Below are 21,409 nucleotides of genomic sequence, written 5' to 3'. Positions count from 1 at the left end.
TCATTTTTATACCCTCCACCATAGGTTGGGGGGTATACTAAATTTGTCATTCCGTTTGTAACACATCGAAATATTGCTCTAAGACCCCATAAAGTAGGAGTAGGAAGGAGCTTCTAAGAGAAGCAAATTTTATCCGATCCGGCTGAAATTTAGTACATGATGTTAGTATATGGTCTCTAGCAACCATGCAAAAATTGGTCCACATCGGTACATAATCATATATTGGCCCCACATAAACCGATCCCCAAATTTGACCTCTGGAGCCTCATGGATGAGCAAAATTCATCCGAGTCGGTTGAAATTTGGTACGTGGTGTTAGTATATGGTATCTAACAACCATGCAGGAACTAGTCCATATCGGTCCATAATTATATGTAGCCCCCATGTAAACCGATCCCCAGATTTGACCTCCGGAGCTCTTGGAGGAGCAAAACTTATCCGATCCGTTTGAAATTTGGTACGTGGTGAGATTTGGTACATTGCGCTAGTATATGGCCGCTAACAACCATGCCAAAATTGGTCCATATCGGTCTGTAGTTATATATAGCCGATCCCCAAATTCCCCGAAAAATACCAACATTTTATTTCTTAGAACATTTTGTCAAAATTTTGTAACTATAGAAAATTTTGTAAAAATTTTATTACTTTACAAAATTTTGTCAACATTTTGTTGCTATAGAAAGTTTTGTCAATATTTTATTTCTATAGAAAATTTTGTCAAAATTTTATTGCTATAGAAAATTTTGTAAAAATTTTCTGTAGCAATAAAAAATTTTGTCAAAATTTTATTTTTATAGAAAATTTTGTCGAAATTTTATTTCTATTAAAAATGTTGTCAACATTTTGTTGCTATATTGTCAATATTTTATTTCTATAAAAAATGTTGTCAAAATTTTATTGCTATGGAAAATTTTGTCAAAATTTTATTGCTATAGAAAATGTTGTCAAAATATTATTTCTACAGAAAATTTTGTCAAAATTTTATTTCCATAGAAAATTTTGTCAAACTGAATTATATACTATTAAATGGGCTTTAATAGCAACCCAAGTAATTTGATTGTTGATGACAGTCTTTAGTACAAGTTTCCATGCAATCAATGGTGGAGGGTAAATAAGATTCGGCCTGGCCGAACTTACGGCCGAATATTCTTTTTTTTTTATATTATGTTATAACAGAGTTAACAGGTTGGCTGATAAGTCCCCGGTCTAACAAAGAAAAACACATTTTTTTTAAATTCGTTTTTATTATTCATACTTAGTTCCCTTCAAGAGCGATACAACGATTATAACGACCTTCAAATTTTTTGATACCATTTTGGTAGTACTCCTTCGGTTTTGCCTCAAAATAGGCCTCAGTTTCGGCGATCACCTCTTCATTGCAGCCAAATTTTTTCTCTGCGAGCATCCTTTTGAGGTCTGAGAACAAGAAAAAGTCGCTGGGGGCCAGATCTGGAGAATACGGTGGGTGGGGAAGCAGTTCGAAGCCCAATTTATGAATTTTTGCCATCGTTCTCAATGACTTGTGGTACGGTGCGTTGTCTTGGTGGAACAACACTTGTTTCTTCTTCATATGGGGCCGTTTTTCCGCGATTTCGACCTTCAAACTCTCCAATAACGCTATATAATAGTCACTATTGATGAAATTATTCCATGCGTATCCCAAAAAACAGAGCCCATTACTTTGCCAGCGGACTTTTGAGTCTTTCCACGCTTCGGAGTCGGTTCACCGGTCACTGTCCACTCAGCCGACTGTCGATTGGACTCAGGAGTGTAGTGATGGAGCCATGTTTCATCCATTGTCACATATCGACGGAAAAACTCGGTTGTATTACGAGTTAACAGCTGCAAACACCGCTCAGAATCATCAACACGTTGTTGTTTTTGGTCAAATGTGAGCTCGCACGGCACCCATTTTGCACAGAGCTTCCGCATATCCAAATATTGATGAATGATATGACCAACACGTTCCTTTGATATCTTTAAGGCCTCTGCTATCTCGATCAACTTCATTATACGGTCATTCAAAATCATTTTGTGGATTTTTTTGATGTTTTCGTCGGTAACCACCTCTTTCGGGCGTCCACTGCGTTCACCGTCCTGCGTGCTCATTTCACCACGCTTGAATTTTGCATACCAATCAATTATTGTTGATTTCGCTGGGGCAGAGTCCGGAAACTCATTACCAAGCCAAGTTATTGCTTCCACCGTATTTTTTTCCTTCAGAAAACAGTATTTTATCAAAACGCGAAATTCCTTTTTTTCCATTTTTTTTTTTTTCACAATAACAAAAGTTGCTTCACAAAAGACGCTCTATCTCACAAACTAATTGACTTACAGACGTCATATTTTGACACGAATCATTTGAAGGTTGGTACTATATAAAAATAATATGCATTTAATACTAGCGGCGCCATCTATGTGTCAGACTTATCAGCCAACCTGTTATAACAGAGTTACTACTTATCTAGTAATTTTGCAGTAGTTACAGTTACAATACTAGAATATTTACTCTAGTGTAGAAATTTGATGAGATAGTTCAATAACTATACTCTACTTGATTACTTTTCTGGGGTTAGTGGAGCAGATCCAGGGGGACAATCCTGTGGAGTCTCCTAGTGGTGGAGTAGTTTTACATTATTTAACTAGTTGTTTAGGTGATTTTGACGTTTATGTTTTCGAGCATTGAGTGAAATTTCTGCAGAAATTGTTTTCACTTCTAAATCTCGATGCAAGTCTCTATTGCGAATGTACCATGGCGCATTGCCGATGGTAGGTCAATTAACAGAATATTCATCTTTTCTCATTAATGAGTGCGGCTCGATTTTATGATTAGCTCAGTGAGATAAGTCCCAACTGATTATCGCACAATGTGGGAAACCACATAGAGATACCTGCGATAGACTTAGTAGGTTATTTTAATGGATTTATGTTACTCTGGTCGAATCCAGAAATAAATTCAATGCCAAATTTTGGCGCCATCATCAACATCCATTGAACAAAACGAAATACTTAAATTTATTTCTCACCTTTACCAATTTGAGTCTCTGTTTTTTTTGTTTTGGTTTGGAAAACATGATCTAAATTCCACGCCTCTCCTTTGGAATGACAACATATTGTTAGGCGCCAATTTCCATGGAATGTAGATGAGATACGTCAAAGTTTGTTGTGTTCCGTTATTTAAAATGTCAATGGCGAAATGTATCAGTAGACAACAAACAAAAACAAACAATTTAAACATCTAACATAGGAAGTTCTCCTATCCACCCACACACTTTCGTTGTAACCTGCCTCCTCTGCATCCCCTTCCGGCTTAAATACTCTGTTACCATCTAACTTTAATTTCAGACACGAACTTAACATCGAACAATCGTAGTAGTCATTGTAGACTGTCTAAATGAAGTTTTCTGTAATCTTCATTTGATGTTGGGATATTGTTGTTGTTTTTGTTGTTGTTGCTATTGCATTGTATTGTGGTTTTACGTTGTTATTGTCGATGTTGTTGGCTACAATGATTAAATCACTTTAAATACAATCATTTCGAGTAAACTGACGAATAACAAACATTTCGTGATGTTGTTGTTATGTCGAAAATAACAAGAGCACATTCAACACTCGAGTGTTTTCAAAAGAACATAGAACCCTCAATAGTGTACACACTCCCCTACTTACACATACACACACACACTCACACCAGAATTACATTGTTTCTGATCTGGCAAATAACAGCTGCCGAAGAAAGTCTATTAGAAGGTTTAGAATCTCTAGCAAGACCAACTATTGAAGTATGAAGTAGCAAAAGCAGCATTGGTAACATAAACGAAGGTGATCCTCGTCATAGAACAGAATCAGAAACATTTGTGGCTCTAGCTACTTTTTGCTTTATTTTTTGAAATATAAGAGAATTTCATTGAAGTGATGTGTATTCTACAAATTTGCTTATAAACAAGTATATACAGCAGTAAGTTCGGTCGGACCGAATATTAAATACCCAACACCATGAATCAAATATACTTGTTTGAAACTGAAGACTAGATCAGATTCTGGATTTATAAGAACCATTTTTTGTTTGAGTTTTAGAGGAATCATAAACATCTCTTGTAAGTGTGCAAGAAAATTATGAAATAACGCCTTGATTTCAAATCTAAATCCCAATTATATAAATCCCAATTATATAAATGATTATGAGAAGAAAAATCTGGAAATTTTACATTCAGTTTCAAGCAATTTTCATGATCAGTACCCTCAAAATCTGAAATCGGTCTATGTTATATGGAGGCCTTACCAAATTGACACTTTTTTATGGGTCTAAAATGCCAGTATATTTTCAACCCTAGGAGTTAAATCTGGAGATCGGTCTAATGGGAGCTATGCAAAAAACATGGAGAAATACACAGAATATTCAGCACATCTCATTGTAGTTCTAGAATCTACACCCCAAATCGGAGGGCCGGTTTATAAGGGGGCTATATCAAAACATGGGCTGGTACTCACCATTTTCGGCACACCTCTTTATGGTTTTAGAATACCGCTAGATTTCCAATTTCAGGCAAGTTGGATGTTTATGTCGTCTTACAATATCTCCCTGATCAAGAATATATATTCTTTATATAGTTGGAAATCGACATGTGACAATGACAAACTTGTTATACCCCCGTCAACATTCTATGGTGGTGGGTATAAAAACAAATAATTCGCAAGTTTTAAATGAAAGAAGGGCTTTGTAGAGAAATCAGAAATTTTGTTGATGGATGGGTTTTCTTAAAAAATGTGGATTTTTTTTTTAAATTTTTGAAAATTTATTTCGAAAATAAACTATAACAAGCAGTTCTAGCTAACTAACCGCGACGAAAAAACGACTGTGTGTATATGGACTCAATCCGAGAATCGACTCAATTTTTGGCTTCCTCATAAGTACGGAAATGCTGACCAGCCAGGTCATGTGTCATTGATCGCAGCAAGTGCTAATTAAAAGCACTATAGTCTGGGCTATACGGCGTTGAGGTAGTTTCTCATTTAAATTTAATCAAAATAACTTGTTACAGGTTTTCCAACGTCCCAGCAAAAAATTGGAAGTTCTTCCTAAGTCATTACTTTTAAAGTACATTCAAAAATGCTTTTACAGAGATTAACTTAATCTTATTTCACAAGAAGTTCTTTCAAGTTGATATATACGCAGTTTTAACAAATTTATCAAATTCCAATGTTCTCAATTTTAATGTGGCCAAAATAAACAAGGACAAAAAAAATAATAAAAATTTCCAGAAAAATATTTGAAAAGTTTACGGATACATTTCTCAGCAGACTTAGAAAAAAATATTGGCTGATATTGTTCAAAAAAATCTTTACGTGGATAAAAGTCAAAAACAAAAGTTAAGAAATAATTTATTTTTGTAAGTTTTTCCCCATTTTTTTTTAAATGAAATCCGATATACTGAAATTACATCACATCTGAAGAACTAATACGAATTCAATGCAAGGGATGCTTATAAAATTCATTGCTTCTCAGCCAATTTTACACTGCAGCGTGATCAAGAAGTCAAATCGGGAGATCATTCTATATGAGGGATAACAGGTTGGCTGATAAGTCCCCGGTCTGACACATAGATGGCGTCGCTAGTATTAAATGCATATTTTTATATAGTACCAACCTTCAAATGATTCGTGTCAAAATTTGACGTCTGTAAGTCAATTAGTTTGTAAGACAGTGCGTCTTTTGTGAAGCTACTTTTGTTATTGTGAAAAAATGGAAAAAAGGAATTTCGTGCTTTGATAAAATACTGTTTTCTGAAGGGAGATTCCGTACTCTGCCCCAGGGAAATTAACAATAACTGATTGGTATGCAAAATTCAAGCGTCGTGAAATGAGCACGGAGGACGGCGAACGCAGTGGACGCCCGAAAGAGGTGGTTACCGACGAAAACATCAAAAAAATCCACAAAATGATTTTGAATGACCGTAAAATGAAGTTGATCGAGATAGCAGAGGCCTCAAAGATATCAAAGGCACGTGTTGGTCATATCATTCATCAATATTTGGATATGCGGAAGCTCTGTGCAAGAGCTGCCACTTTAACCTAACCTAACCTATCACAATGGACTGAATAGTCTAAGTGAGCCTGAATCTTAATCGGGCTGCCACTTTAACCTAAGCTCTGTGCAAAATGGGTGCCGCGCGAGCTCACATTTGACCAAAAACAATAACGTGTTGATGATTCTGAGAGGTGTTTGCAGCTGTTAACTCTTAATACACCCCAGTTTTTCCGTCGATATGTGACAATGGATCAAACATGACTCAATCACTACACTCCTGCGTCCAATCGACAGTCGGCTGAGTGGACAGCGACCGGTGAACCGTCTCCGAAGCGTGGAACTCAAAAAGGGCCTCTGTTTTTTGGGATGCGCATGGAATAATTTTTATCGATTATCTTGAGAAGGGAAAAACCATCAACAGTGACTATTATATGGAGTTATTGGAGCGTTTGAAGGTCGAAATCGCGGCAAAACGGCCCCATATGAAGAAGAAAAAGTGTTGTTCCACCAAGACAACGCACCGTGCCACAAGACATTGAGAACGATGGCAAAAATTCATGAATTGGGCTTCGAATTGCTTCCCCACTTACCGTATTCTCCAGATCTGGCCCCCAGCGGCTTTTTCTTGTTCTCAGACCTCAAAAGGATGCTCGCAGGGAAAAAATTTGGCTGCAATGAAGAGTTGATCGCCGAAACTGAGGCCTATTTTGAGGCAAAACCGAAGGAGTACTGCCAAAATGGTATCAAAAAATTGGAAGGTCGTTATAATCGTTGTGTCGCTCTTGAAGGGAACTATGTTGAATAATAAAAACGAATTTTGACAAAAAAAATGTGTTTTTCTTTATTAGACCGGGGACTTATTAGCCAACCTGTTATACCAAAACATTTACGGACCTAAACTGAATAGACTTTGAATTTCAAGTAAATCAGATAGAAATTGGGAAGTCTAGATGCTGAAGAAGTACAAATACATTTAGATTTACAATTGCAGGCAAATTAGATAAAAATTGACGGTGTCTAGAACTCCAAGAAGTCAAATCAGGATATTTGGCTATATGGGGGCTATACCGAGACATGGACCAATACACACCATCTTCGGCACACCTATTTAAGGACCTAAAATAACTCTAGATTTTGAATTTTAGTTCAATCGGGTAGAAAATAGGATGTCTACAAGCCCATGAAATCAAATCACGATATCGGGCTATACGAGAGCTATACCGATACGTGGACCAATACACACCATTTTCGGTACACTTGTTTACCAAAATCGTATAAATATTGGAATGTCTAGATGCTCGAGATCTCAAAACGGGGGTCGATTTATATGAGTGCTATACCAAAATCTGGACATATATAGCCCATTTGCGAATTTGAGCTGCTTGCAGACAAAAAAAGGTTCTGTGCATAATTTCAGCAGGATTCAGGAGGATAGAAAGGCAGACGGACACACGGCCATCGCATTTTCTCTTCGAATTTCCACTTGATCAAAAATATATATATATATATTTTATATAGCCCGAAATCGATATTTCGATGTATTATAAAAGGAATGACAAACTTATTGTACCCCCATCACCAGTCGATGGTGGTGGGTATCAAAATATGAGTTGTTAAAACTCCGAAGACAAATGCTGGAAATTAAAGCTATGGAACGAGGTTATGACATACACTCCAAACTACGCGATCTGTTGTCAAACCCGCATTACTAATTTGCACACCCTATAGGTGGAATTTAGCTAAATCCATATTCACGTTAAATTTCATACGTTACTGTTTGAACCTTCTAACAAACCCTTCTTCGAGCCCATCAATTGAAGATTGATTTTTCGAGGTTCAATAAATTTGCCATATTGCTTAATAGAAAACGTCGTCATATTTTTAGAACCTCTTTTAAAATCCAAATACTGACACATTTTTATAATTTGTCTTTTTCTTATATTTCAGTCCATTGGATCGTGAACGTCAACATATCTACAATTTCATGGTAGTGGCCACAGATGGTGGACGTTATGATTCCCGTTCTGCTCGTGTCCCCGTACAAATCTCCATTGATGATGTTAACGATAATAAACCGATTTTCGAACGCTACCCCTTTCGTGCCCATGTACCAGCTCTCATCCAGCCTGGTCAAACTTTAGTACAGGTCACAGCAAATGATAAAGATCTGGGCCTAAATGGTGAGATAATCTATTCCCTTAAGGAGCAGGATGATCCATCTACACGTGGGAAATTTCGCATTAATCCCAATACGGGTGTAGTAAGCGCCTCACAAAGTTTGGCCAGTGAATCGGGAAGGTTATTGCATTTGGAAGTTATGGCCCATGATAAGGGACAACCTTCCATGTCCACACAAGGCCTAATAGAATTGCTAATAGGAGAATTTCCTCAAGGATCTCCAACATTGCGCTTCCAAAATGACACTTATCGCATGAAAATTAAGGAGAACTCATCTGAGGGTCTAAGAATTCTTCAAGTGAATGCTTTACGTTCAGATGGAAGGAGAACCAAATTGATGTATTCCTTTGGCACTGGAAATGAAAATGGGGCATTAAAAATTGACTCTATTACTGGCGAAATTAAAGTGGCCCGTAGTGAGGAGCTGGATTATGAACGTTATGCAGGCAGTATGGATGAAATGCTAAATGCCAATAGAAATTATGCCAGTTACAGGGGAAGATCCATGCTCTACGAAGATGAAGATGAGAATGCCACCCCACCCTCTTCCTTGGAAGATGGTAATGAAGACTCGAAAACATTTCGTAATAATAGAGCCCTACGCCGACGTGAAATGGATGATTTACCTGTCCTCCTCGCCTCGGCCATACAACCTCATGAGTTACGCTTTATGCTGGTGGCCCAAAGTGAATCACACAGCGGTGCCATACCACTCTATGCCTACGCTGAACTAATTCTAGAATTGGAAGATGTCAACGATAATAGTCCTGTATTCACCCAATCCCAGTATGCATCCACCGTGTGGGAGGGCAACAACAAGGGTACATTTGTGGTACAGGTTTCGGCATTCGATCAGGATGCGGGTACAAATTCACGCATACTCTATCACATCGTTGATGGGAATCATGATAACGCTTTTGTCATTGAGCCAGCCTTTAGCGGCATTGTTAAGACGAACATAGTGTTGGATCGTGAGATTCGTGACATGTACAAGCTCAAAGTGATCGCCACTGATGAGGGGGTGCCACAGATGACAGGCACAGCGACAATACGTGTCCATATTGTAGATGTGAATGATAATCAGCCTACATTTCCACCACACAGTGTGATTACGGTTGGCGAAGGTAAGTACAGATAAAAACAAAAAAACACAAATGAAACTAGAAAAAAATTACTAAAACTGCAGAGACAATCTGACTTGGTCTATAGTTAACTACACTGAGAGAAAAGTGACATTTTGAAAAACTCATTTAATGTGCAATTCAATGAAATTTAATTAGATAAAATTTTATAAAATCAAATTAATTTCAATTAAAACCTAAAATAAAATAATATAATTTATACTTGAATTTAAACTAAGTAAATTTACTATGCCCTTCTGTACGACATTATAATACGACTCGTATAATACTCATATTTAGAAGACACAGAAGATAGACGCATGTTATCCTTGGCAATAGAGCTCAGGATCAAGCACCGACTCCATTTAGTCATGGCCGTCTGTCCGTCTTTCAATTTTGAAAATAATTAAAGTCTACTAGGTCACAGTTTTAGTCCAATCCAATTGAAATTTGACACAAGTAGCTACACATAAAAAAAAATCATTTTTTCCTTCGAAACAAAATTTTAGACGAACGAAATTTTCTTTCATTGTTGAAGTTGTCTCCTTAAAGGCATGTGGAACGCCTTTCCGACTCAGCTATAAAAAAGATGTTCCTTGTCATTGAGCTTAACATGGAATCGGGCAGCACTCAGTGATAAGAGAGAAGTTCACCGCTGTGGTATCACAATGGTCTGAATAGTCTAAGTCAACCCTAAAATATCGGGCTGCCACAATACCTAACCTAACCTACACCCAGAGAAGGAATATGATCACCTCAAACATGTTACTTTTTCACAGCGATCATGTAGCATTTTTGTCGCAAAAATATTATTTTCTCGTCAATCATAACATGCTTTCCGAAATCAGATATATAATTTCCGAGAAAAGTGAATGGTTTCGACAAACATGCTCCATGGTTTCCGTGAAAAAGTAACATTTTGCTCTTGGAACATGGTTGGGGTGATCATATTCCTTCTCTGCGTGTTATAGGAAAATAAAAATTAATTTGGCTTATTTTGTAGGTCAGTATCTATTCCGATCGGTGTTTGATAGAAATCGTTTCAGATTTAGTTATAGCCCACATATAATGCTTTCGCCCGTTAAGCGCTTATATTGCCGCAGTGTTTCGCCTTGATTTAAAAAATGTTCCAGATTCAGATTTAAAATAGTTTCAGATTCATAGATTCAGATTTAGATATAGATATAGCTTCCATATAGGTTAGGTTAAGTTTAATGGCAATTCGTTATATTCAGACCTACTTAGACAATACAGTCAATTGTTATATCTTAGTGGTGAACTCCTTCTTATAACCAAGTGCTACACAATTCCTTGTTTACCTCAAATAAAAAGAACCACTTTTTTATAGCCGAGTCCGGACAACAGGTCACATCATCTGTGAAACCACTTATGGTAAGGTCGCGGTAAGGGAGCCACCGTGGTGCAATGGTTAGCATGCCCGCCTTGCATACACAAGGTCGTGGGTTCGATTCCTGCTTCGACCGAACACCAAAAAGTTTTTCAGCGGTGGATTATCCCACCTCAGTAATGCTGGTGACATTTCTGAGGGTTTCAAAGCTTCTCTAAGTGGTTTCACTGCAATGTGGAACGCCGTTCGTACTCGATTATAAAAAGGAGGTCCCTTGTCAATGAGCTTAACATGGAATCGGGCAGCACTCAGTGATAAGAGAGAAGTTCACCAATGTGGTATCACAATGGACTGAATAGTCTAAGTGAGCCTGATACAGCGGGCTGCCACCTAACCTAACCTTGGGGAACGTTTGTCGACAGCCAGGAAGTCTGGATCGGGGGGAAATCGAAAACCGCAAGCCGCTGAGACGACAAAGAGAGTTACCGGTAGTTTCAAGCGAAACCCTAACCTCTCTCTCTCCGAGATGCCGCAAATAAGCTGGGTGTATCGTCTACAACCATGCATCGAGCCAAAAAACGAGCCGAACTATCGACTTACAAGAAGGTAGTGACTCCAAATCGCGATGATAAACAAAATACGACGGTCAAAGAGCGATCCCGGGGGCTGTACACGACGATGCTGACGAAGTTTGACTGCGTGGTAATGGACGATGAAACCTACGTCAAAGCCGACTACAAGCAGCTTCCGGGACAGGAGTTTTATACGGCAAAGGGAAGGGGAAAGGTAGCAGATATTTTCAAGCACATAAAACTGCCAAAGTTCGCAAAGAAATATCTGGTTTGGCAAGCCATCTGTACCTGTGGCTTGAAAAGCAGCATTTTCATAGCTTCCGGGACTGTCAACCAAGAAATTTACGTGAAAGAGTGTTTGAATAAACGTCTGCTGCCTTTCCTGAAGAAACACGGTTGTTCCGTACTGTTTTGGTCGGATTTGGCATCTTGCCATTACGGTAAAAAGGCCATGGAGTGGTACGCCGTTCCAAGGACAAGAACCCTCCCAATACGCCAGAGCTCCGCCCAATTGAGAAATACTGGGCTATTGTCAAGCGGAACCTAAAGAAGACCAAAAAAACTGCTAAGGACGAGCAGCAGTTCAAAGCAAACAGGCTTTCTGCGGCGAAGAAGGTGGACAAGGTGGCTGTACAAAATCTGATGGCAGGTGTCAAGCGTTAGGCCCGGCAATTCGGATTTGGAAAAGCGAAAGCCTAACTGAATATTTTTCCTGAATTTTATACTAATTGAACTTGAAAAAGAAATTTAATTTGATTTTTTAAATAAACGATTTCACCGATTAACACGCGTTTTCCCTTGACCAAATTTTGACCGTATCACCCTTTAGCTTCCATATAGGTTAGGTTAAGTATAATGGCAATTCGTTATATTCAGGCCCACTTAGACTATTCAGTCCAGTGTTATATCTTAGTGGTGAACTCCTTTCTTATAACCAAGTGCTACCCAATTCCATGTTTACCTCAAAGAAAAAGGACCACTTTTTTAAAGCCGAATCCGAACAACAGGTCAAATCATCTGTGAACCACTTACGGTAAGGTCTCGCTGTCAACCGAACCGAACTCCTTTCTTATAACTAAGTGCGGCCCAATTCCATGTTTACCTCAAAGACAAAGGACCAGTTTTTAGAGGCGAGTCCGTACGACATGTCAAACCATTTGTGAAAACACGTCGGTAAGGTCCCACTGTCAGCCAGCAAACAGTTCTGGCTCATATTGAATATATAGAACATCATGATAGTATTATTTTGCATAAACCGAAGCCAGATATTTCGAAAATGGTCCTGGAAAAAAGCTTGTCAATCGTTTTGGTCAAGTATATGACCATACGCTTAAAGAAGCTTTGAAACACTCAGAAAGAGGGGATAAACCACAACTGAAAAACTTTTTTCGTATTCGGGAGAAACTGATATTGAACCCATAATCCTGGCATTCTAACCATTGCACCACGGTGGTATATGACCACTCCGGTTTAGTTGGAAGTTCGCACAGAGAATAGAATTTAAATTCTTGCTACATTTGTAATTCGGTCCAAATAGGTCTCATAAAAAGGGTGATTTTATAAGAGCTATGAAAATTTTTTTTTCCCAAAAAAAAAAAAACACATATTTATTTCCACAGTCCATATAATTTCTTTGATGATTATTCATACAAATGTTGATTGCAATTGCGCCTCAAATGGTGCATCGGCTTAAAAGAATTTTGTCATACTCTTTGAAATATTTCGGCCGATATCTCAAGAATAAACTCGTCTCTTAATAGTTTCATTGTTACACATGCGCTGTGGCATGTGGCACCGTCTTGTTGAAACCAGAAGTCATGCAAGTCAAGTTTTTGCATTTTGGTTGTTGGCATTTTGCAAGTTGGACATGATCTCACGGTAGCGCTCATCATTCAGAGTTACGTTACAATTCGCATCATCTTTGAAGAAGTAAAGTCGAATGATGTCACCAGTCCATACATCGCACGAAACTGTGATTTTTTTCTGGATGCAATTGTGTTGACTGTGAATTTTTCTGGATGCAATGATAGCTTTTGCAATGCTTCTGGAAGATTTTCACTCCAAATTCAACAATTCTCCTACCTGAGAGGCAAAACGAGAACAAGAAGCTCGTAATTTGCAAGCATTATTCGTTTGTGTTGACGATTCATGGTTAAATTATAGGACACGCTGTTGAGGTTTGACACTGAAACAAGACATGAAATGTGCATCAGCTCTTTAAACCATTGCTGCCAAAAAGATAAAGGTTACAAAATCACCTTTCATAAGCCTTATTTGGGAAAATATAGTGGAAGTTCTCAAATGTACTGCCGAGACATGATATTTGGTGTGGATATTAGGTTAGGTGGCAGCCCGATGTATCAGTCTATTCAGTGCATTGTGACACCACATTGGTGAACTTCTCTCTTATCACTGAGTGATGCCCGATTCCATGTTAAGCTCAATGACAAGGGACCTCCTTTTTATAGCCGAGTCCGAACGGCGTTCCACATTGCAGTGAAACCACTTAGAGAAGTTTTGAAACCCTCAGAAATGTCACCAGTATTACTGAGGTGGGATAATCCACCGCACTTTTTGGTGTTCGGTCGAAGCAGGAATCGAACCCACGACCTTGTGTATGCAAGGCGGGCATACTAACCATTGCACCACGTTGGCTCCCCTGGTGTGGATATTGGAGTGGATATTCTAGTTATCGGTTTTGGTTCAAAATGACTCAAACTTGGTTATGGAGCCCATAAGAACGCCCTGTTTGTACTATGTCGCATTGGGAAATTGAACCATATTTGTGGGGTGTATTCATTATTCCATTTACAACTATCGAATGTTGTCCATATTGCTTCCGATTTAAATGTATACAGCAATAAACTTCTTTAGATATAACTCCCAACAACTTTGTACGACTTGCGATGGCAATGTTTGCCTATAGAATGGTGCAGGTTATAATAGAGTCGGCCTGACCGGCTTGTTTTTAAATATATTGCTTGTCACATTGTAATTTTCTCTCAGTGTAGTACTAATCAAATGCAAGCTTATTTTTTCCCCTCATATTCCTCTTCTGGCTAGCTGTAGAGCTATTCTAGCAGACTCACAGTTTTTTTTTTTCATGCCACTTCTTGATGGTTGAGTTAAGAATTTTGATTTGCTAGTGTCATTCAAGTTAAAAGCCAAAGAAAAACTTAAAGCTCTTGAGGCCTTCTACTTTGGTTTGACAAGTTATTAAATTTCTTCAACTTCTTTCTTGAGTGTCTGCCGGGAGTATAAAAATTCCTAAGTTTTTAATTAATCCCTAGAGCCATAGACTATAAGAAGACTGAAGACCATGTTACTCCATTTATTCCAATGTTCTCTCTGTTTATTCTTTGTCTGTTTTTCTTTTGGTTTCTCTTAATAGGCACTGAATTAGGTTCAGTTATTACCACCATCTCGGCGAATGATGTGGATACATATCCAGCTTTAACCTATCGCTTTGGCATGGATATGCCAGATCAACACCATCATCATCATCACCATGAGCACAACAGCGACGATTTGTCGGTGAAGGACGACATTAAATCCATATTTGCCATTGATCGTTACAGCGGTAAGGTAGTACTCAAACGTCATTTGGATTATGAGCAACAGCAGGAATATCAATTGGAGATCATAGCTTCGGATGCTGCCCATGAGGCACGTTGTACTCTGACAGTACGTGTGGGAGATGAAAATGATAATGCTCCGATATTTGAGCAGCCTGCTTACTTTGCCATGTTGCCCGATTTACAATTGACATCTAGTGCTGCATTGACCTCGGACATAGAGCTGTTGCGTGTTAATGCCACCGACCTGGATTCCGAGGAGAATGATAATTCCAAGGTGGTGTTCTCCATAGATCCAGAGGTTAAGGGTTTCACGGTGAATGAACAAACGGGAGCGGTGTATGTGAATGTTAGTCGTCTGGCAGGTCCCAATGCGGAGGGATTAAATGAGGATCTCTTTGTTACGGTAGTGGCCAAAGATAAAGGCTCCCCTTCCATGCAGTCTTCCACTACACTAAGGGTTCAGGTACAGGGCCATAATTCGGCAAGAGCTCAGTTTTTGCAAAGTCACTATAGGACCCATATCAATGAAAATGCTCCCTTGGGATCGGTGGTCTTAAAACTCAGTCAAGACATTTTGGATGCTAATACGGATTTTAGTGACAGCAATCTCATGTTCACCATTGTGTCGGGCAACGAAGAAGGTCGATTTAAGGTCTTCCAATCGCAAGCCATAATTCTGGTTAAACCTTTGGATCGGGAGCAAATGGATTTGTACAAACTTAGATTGGTGATTAGTGATCCCTCGGCCTCGCCCCAACAATTAGCCTCACAGGCAGCAGAGAATTCTACCTCGGCCATAAATGTTTTCGTATCGGTGGATGATTGGAATGACAATGCCCCTCGATTTGCCAACACTTCGCGATATGAGGCGGAGGTTAGTGAGTTGGCTCCTCTCCGCTATTCCATAGCCCAATTGCAGGCTTTGGATATGGATGCCGACAATACTCCCAACTCCGAAGTGGTCTACGAAATTATGTCTGGCAATGATGAGGGTATGTTTACCATAGACTTGGTCTCTGGAGTTCTGTTTGTCAACAATAAATTGGACTATGATACCGGATCTATGTGTTATGAGCTAATTATACGAGCCTGTGATAGTGCATCCCAACCCCTGTGCTCTTTGAAATCTTTCCGTTTGTCGTTGAAAGATGAGAATGATAACAGTCCCGTGTTTCCAGTATCGGAGTTCATTGAATTCGTGGCTGAGAATGAACCAGTGGGCACAAGTGTTTTCAAAGCCCATGCCACTGATCTCGATCGTGGAGAATATGGCCTACTCAACTATACCATAGAACATCAAGCAGTGGGCTCTGATGATATAGCCTGGAAACTCTTCCGTGTGGATAGTAATACCGGTATCATTTCGACTAATTCGGTATTCGATTTCGAACAAAGGAATCGTTTCGATTTCCTATTAAGAGCCATGGATTCTGGTGGAAAATCTTCAAAGGTCAAAGTTCGCATACAGATAGATTCACGCGATGAATATGCTCCACAATTTACGGAACGTACCTATCGCTTTGTCATGCCCTCTCCGTCTAGTGGTTATCTGCCCTTGGGTTATATTGTGGGTCAAGTATCGGCAACGGACCGTGATAAGGGTCCCGATGGGCGTGTTGTTTACCAGCTTAGTTCCCAGCATGCTTATTTCAAAGTGAATCGTACCACAGGAGCTGTGGTGCTGAAAAAGAAACTCGATGATAATTTCGATGACGGTCGTGACATAAGTTTGGTCATATCGGCAAGTTCGGGGCGCCAGGGCTCGCTAACCAATATGACGGTGGTGGAAATTTCCCTCGACCCCTTAGCAGATCCTGGAACTAATTTGGCAAGCAGTGGTGGCATAGGCTCAGGAGGTAGCAACAGTGGTGGATTAGCCGATTGGATTTTGGGTCTCATTATTGCCCTTATGCTGGTCGTATGTGCTGCTGCAGGAATCTTTCTTTTCATTCGCATGAGAAGCCGCAAACCAAGAAATGTCGTCAAACCTCATTTGAATACCGAACCAGTGGGAAATTCCAACAGCTATGTGGACCCTAGTGCTTTTGATACCATACCCATTAGAGCATCTGGTCTCAATAATCTGAGTGGCGGCAACAATAATCCCAGTACTTCAGGAGCCATGGCTTCGGCCCAATTTGCTCCTCCCAAATATGATGAAATACCTCCTTATGGCAATCATGCGGGGAGTTCTAACTCTGGGGCAGCAACAACCTCAGAGTTATCAGGATCCGAGCAATCAGGTTCAAGTGGTCGTGGATCTGCCGAAGATGATGGTGAAGATGAAGAGATACGAATGATAAATGAAGGTAATCTCAGAGCCGGGGCAGCCGGTGAGGATGGACGTCTTTCGGATATTTCAGTGCAAAATACCCAAGAGTATTTGGCCCGTTTGGGTATAGTGGATCGTGATAATGATACAAATGGAGGCGCCTCCACCACCAGTATGGCTGGTTCCAATAAGGAAGCCCACATACATCATCCCTTGCCCATGGTGGACTCTCTACACATGTATGCCGAAGACCCCAATGCAGAGACTGATATAACAAATCTTATTTATGCCAAATTAAATGACGTTAATGGAGCTGCCTCGGATAGAGCCAGTAGTAACGATGAAGCTGCCGCGGCGGCGGCTGCCAATATGGCTACAGCCGTTATGGGCTATAGTAATCATCCAGGAGTGAATGGAGCCAATGTAGGGCCCTCCATGACGGGATCATTAAGTTCCATTGTCCATAGTGAGGAGGAACTAAAGGGCAGCTACAATTGGGATTACCTTCTAGACTGGGGTCCTCAATATCAACCGTTGGCTCATGTCTTCTCCGAAATAGCCCGCCTCAAAGATGATAATGTCTCGGTGAATAGCGGACAAAGTGGAGGTTCCTCAAGCAACAAAAGTAAACAAAGTTTAGCTCATTCCATAGCCAGTGTGGTGAAGACACGTATTCCACCTCCAATGCTAACAAATGTAGCACCAAGAGCTATCAATTTACAGGTTCTATCAGGTTCAGGTGTTAATATGCGTATGCCACCCAATAGTGGTCATCATATGACTGGAACCGCTACTACCCATTTAGGTTCAACTCCCCAGTACATTTTACCCAGGTCACCCATTAATCATGAAACAGCTGGAGGTTTTTCCACTTCATCAGCAATGTCACCATCATTTTCACCTTCACTATCACCATTGGCGACAAGATCGCCTTCCATTTCACCATTAGGGGGTCATCATATGGTGAATATGCCAAGACATCAACCACAAGCAACGCAACGAACGAAAAATATGGTAGAACAAATACGAATGTAAAGCGATGATGTTAATATAGAAAGAGTAAAGAGGGACGAAAAACAACAACAACAACGTGATTTAGTATTACTAAGTTTTAGGAAATAAGCCATACACACATTGAGACATACATACCCACTGAAACATACATGCATTCACACACACACACAAACATAACTTTCTAAGCCATTATAATACATGTTGAAAACAAACAAAAAAAAACACTTAAGAATGGTTTTAAAGCCAAGGGGTCTTTCATATTTAAAGATTAATTTTTTATAAAATTAATTTTATAGAAAAAATCAAATTTATTGTTTCTTACATTTTTATTCCCCCCTCATTCCTAAGTGTTAAAGACCCTTATATTTTTTAATAACCATTCTTGGCTGTGGTAAACACTTAAAACCCATTATGTAAATTATTTTAAAACTCATTGCAAAACAAATTGTAAATACTTCACCTAAGATTAATTAATTTAGCGAAACAAAATAATAAAGAAAATATTATGCCATTGCTTTAAGTTAGAAGGCTATACGCAATGTAATCGGTTATCGATTATCCTACCATTAAATACTCAATACACAAACCCATACTCGTAACCATTTTACATTTCCATTTATACGTATATAACACATTCCTTAGGGCTTCATATGCTAAGAGGTAAGTAATCTAGACTTTGGAGGTAGAGAATAAAGTATTCATTAAATAAATAAAATTTTCAGTTTCGATAAGATTTAAATTAATTCCTTTTGAAGTATGATTTTGAAAGATTCGTTACGAACATTTCATAGGGGAATTTAATAATAAAAATTTTATTCTTAATAACAGCACGCCAGAAATTTTAAATCTGAAGATTAAACTTTTTAATACACTCACGCAGAAAAAAAATAAAAATAACACCAACATTTCTTCAATTACATTTTGAAACAAAAAAAAAAAAAAAACATTCAAAGAAAAATTTAGTTGATTGGTTAATTTTTTTTTTTTAAATAAAACACAATCATAAAAATAATGGAATTTTCAATTTGACTGGGTATTGATATTATTATATCCATGATTGAAAAAATTTTAATTTAAAAAATTTTGGATCATTCGTGATTGATACCAAAAAATATTTTTTTCTGTGCACAGTGATTCACCCAGGAGAAAAATTGGTAATGGATATTTTTAATAGCAAAAAACAGCATCATTTTGGTAGGAAATATTGTATTAAATTTCCCAAAAAATATTGAAAAGAATTGAAAAACTTTAAAAAATTGCCTGTGCTGCAAAGTTTTTGAAAAACAAAAATTTAGTTGATTAGTTTTTTTTTTTTAATAAAACACAATCATAAAAATAATGGAATTTTCAATTTGACTAGGTATTTATATTATTATATCCATGATTGAAAAAATTAAAATTTAAAAAATTTTGGATCATTCGTGATTGATACCAAAACATATTTTTTTCAGTGCACAGTGATTCACCCAGGAGAAAAATTGGTAATGGATATTTTTAATAGCAAGACACAGCATCATTTTTGTAGGAAATATTGTATTAAATTTCCCAAAAAATATTGAAAATAATTGAATTGAAATTTTAAAAATTGCCTGCGTTGCAAAGTTTTTGAAAAACAAAAATTTAGTTGATTAGTTTTTTTTTTTTTTTTAATAAAACACAATCATAAAAATAATGGAATTTTTAATTTGACTAGGTATTGATATTATTATATCCGTGATTTAAACAATTTTAATTTAAAAAAAAAATTGGATCATTCGTGATTGATACCAAAAAATATTTTTTCTGTGCACAGTGATTCACCCAGGAGAAAAATTGGTAATGGATATTTGTAATAGCAAAAAAACAGCATCATTTTTGTAGGAAATATTGAATTAAATTTCCTAAAAAAATATTGAAAAGAATTGAAAAAATTTTAAAAAATTGCCTGTGCTGCAAAGTTTTTGAAAAACAAAAATCTATATTTTAAAATCTCAAATTTTATGTTTGAGAATTGAAAAACAAAAAATATAAGAATTTCAAAACTAAACTGCTTATATTTATTGCTACACAGAAAGACATATTTTTTGTTGTACACCACAAAAGAATTTTTTATTAAAAATTTCTTAATTACCCTACGGGAAATGGATCAACCACAGAACCGGTACAGGACTAGTCCCTGGTGTGCATGGACCAGTCCTAGTTCTGGTCAAGACGTATGGAAGGGACCGGTCACTTTAACATGGGTTTGTCATTGACGGGGTAATTTTACACTTTAGGACACGTCTTGGACGCGTTCCTCAGGACACGTCCAGGAACATTTTAGTAGTAGCACTCTATAGACAGGTCCTCATGAACCAGTCTCTGAAAAAACTCTAAGAAATTTGTGAAAAATGAAAAACTTTTGAAAAATGTTGAACAATAGGTTATTCTGGTAATTCTACTTCACTAAATGTGTAGATCCAATAAGATTTTTATATCAAACGTGTATGGAAATCATTAAATTATGACTATTTAAAAACTGCGACAAACTGGATCACCGGTACCAGTCCTGTGATTGGTCCGTCAGTGGTAATTTGCACCAATATCCCGTAGGTTATTACTGTTAAAAAAATCCACAATTTTTTTATTTCAATTCAATTACGAAATTAAATAACACAATTAGTCTTTTAATTTATATTCATGATTCAATTAGGGAAATGATAATATCCGTCATATAACTAATTATAAGAAATAAAAAATATTCTTGATTAAAAAATTAATTGTTTTCTCTTCTTAAATTTTATGTTTGAGAAGTGAAATAACAAAAAAATATAAGTATTTCAAATTTATATTTATTGCTCCATAGACAGAAATATTTTTTGTTTTCAATCACGAACAATTTTTTTATTTAAAATTTCTTCAATTTTTTAATTATATCTATTTTAATTAAAACATTCAATTACGAAAAAAAATAACATTAGTCGTTTAATTGAAATTCATGATTCAATCAGGGAAATGAATAGTATCCGCCATATAACTAATTGGAAATAAATATTTTTGATTAAAAAAATTAATTGATTTCTTCCGGCAATTAATTGGTTCGATTAAGCATTTAATTGGTTTTGGTCGAAAACCAAATTTTTTTTATTATACTATTGTTTATTTATTCATAATAATTTTTCCTGTACACAGAAAAAAATTTCACGAAATTTTTTCCAATTAAAATGTTAATTGAGTTTTCAAAAATATTCAATTAAAAATTTAATTGAATCCACAAATTTTTTAATTGAAATAAAAAGCAATCACACAAATTAATAGTATCAATTAATTGTTTAATTGG

General features: G+C 37.4%; 1 protein-coding gene across 1 annotated transcript in view; it reads left to right on the top strand.

Moving 5' to 3' along the window:
- Window positions 1-19,113, top strand: part of ds (dachsous cadherin-related 1) — a 423,698-nt gene extending 404,585 nt beyond the window's left edge. The window contains exons 11-12 of the mRNA XM_075297546.1: window positions 7,976-9,330; window positions 14,639-19,113. Coding sequence (XP_075153661.1) covers window positions 7,976-9,330; window positions 14,639-18,132 — 4,849 coding nt within the window. The 3' untranslated portion in view covers window positions 18,133-19,113. The remainder of the gene's footprint in view (window positions 1-7,975; window positions 9,331-14,638) is intronic.
- Window positions 19,114-21,409: the final 2,296 nt, after the last annotated feature.

The sequence above is a fragment of the Haematobia irritans genome, chromosome 2 (assembly GCF_050003625.1).
Source record: "Haematobia irritans isolate KBUSLIRL chromosome 2, ASM5000362v1, whole genome shotgun sequence".
Taxonomy (NCBI): domain Eukaryota; kingdom Metazoa; phylum Arthropoda; class Insecta; order Diptera; family Muscidae; genus Haematobia; species Haematobia irritans.
The sequence above is the reverse complement of the archived record's forward strand: the minus strand, read 5'-3'. Positions and strand labels throughout refer to the sequence as shown.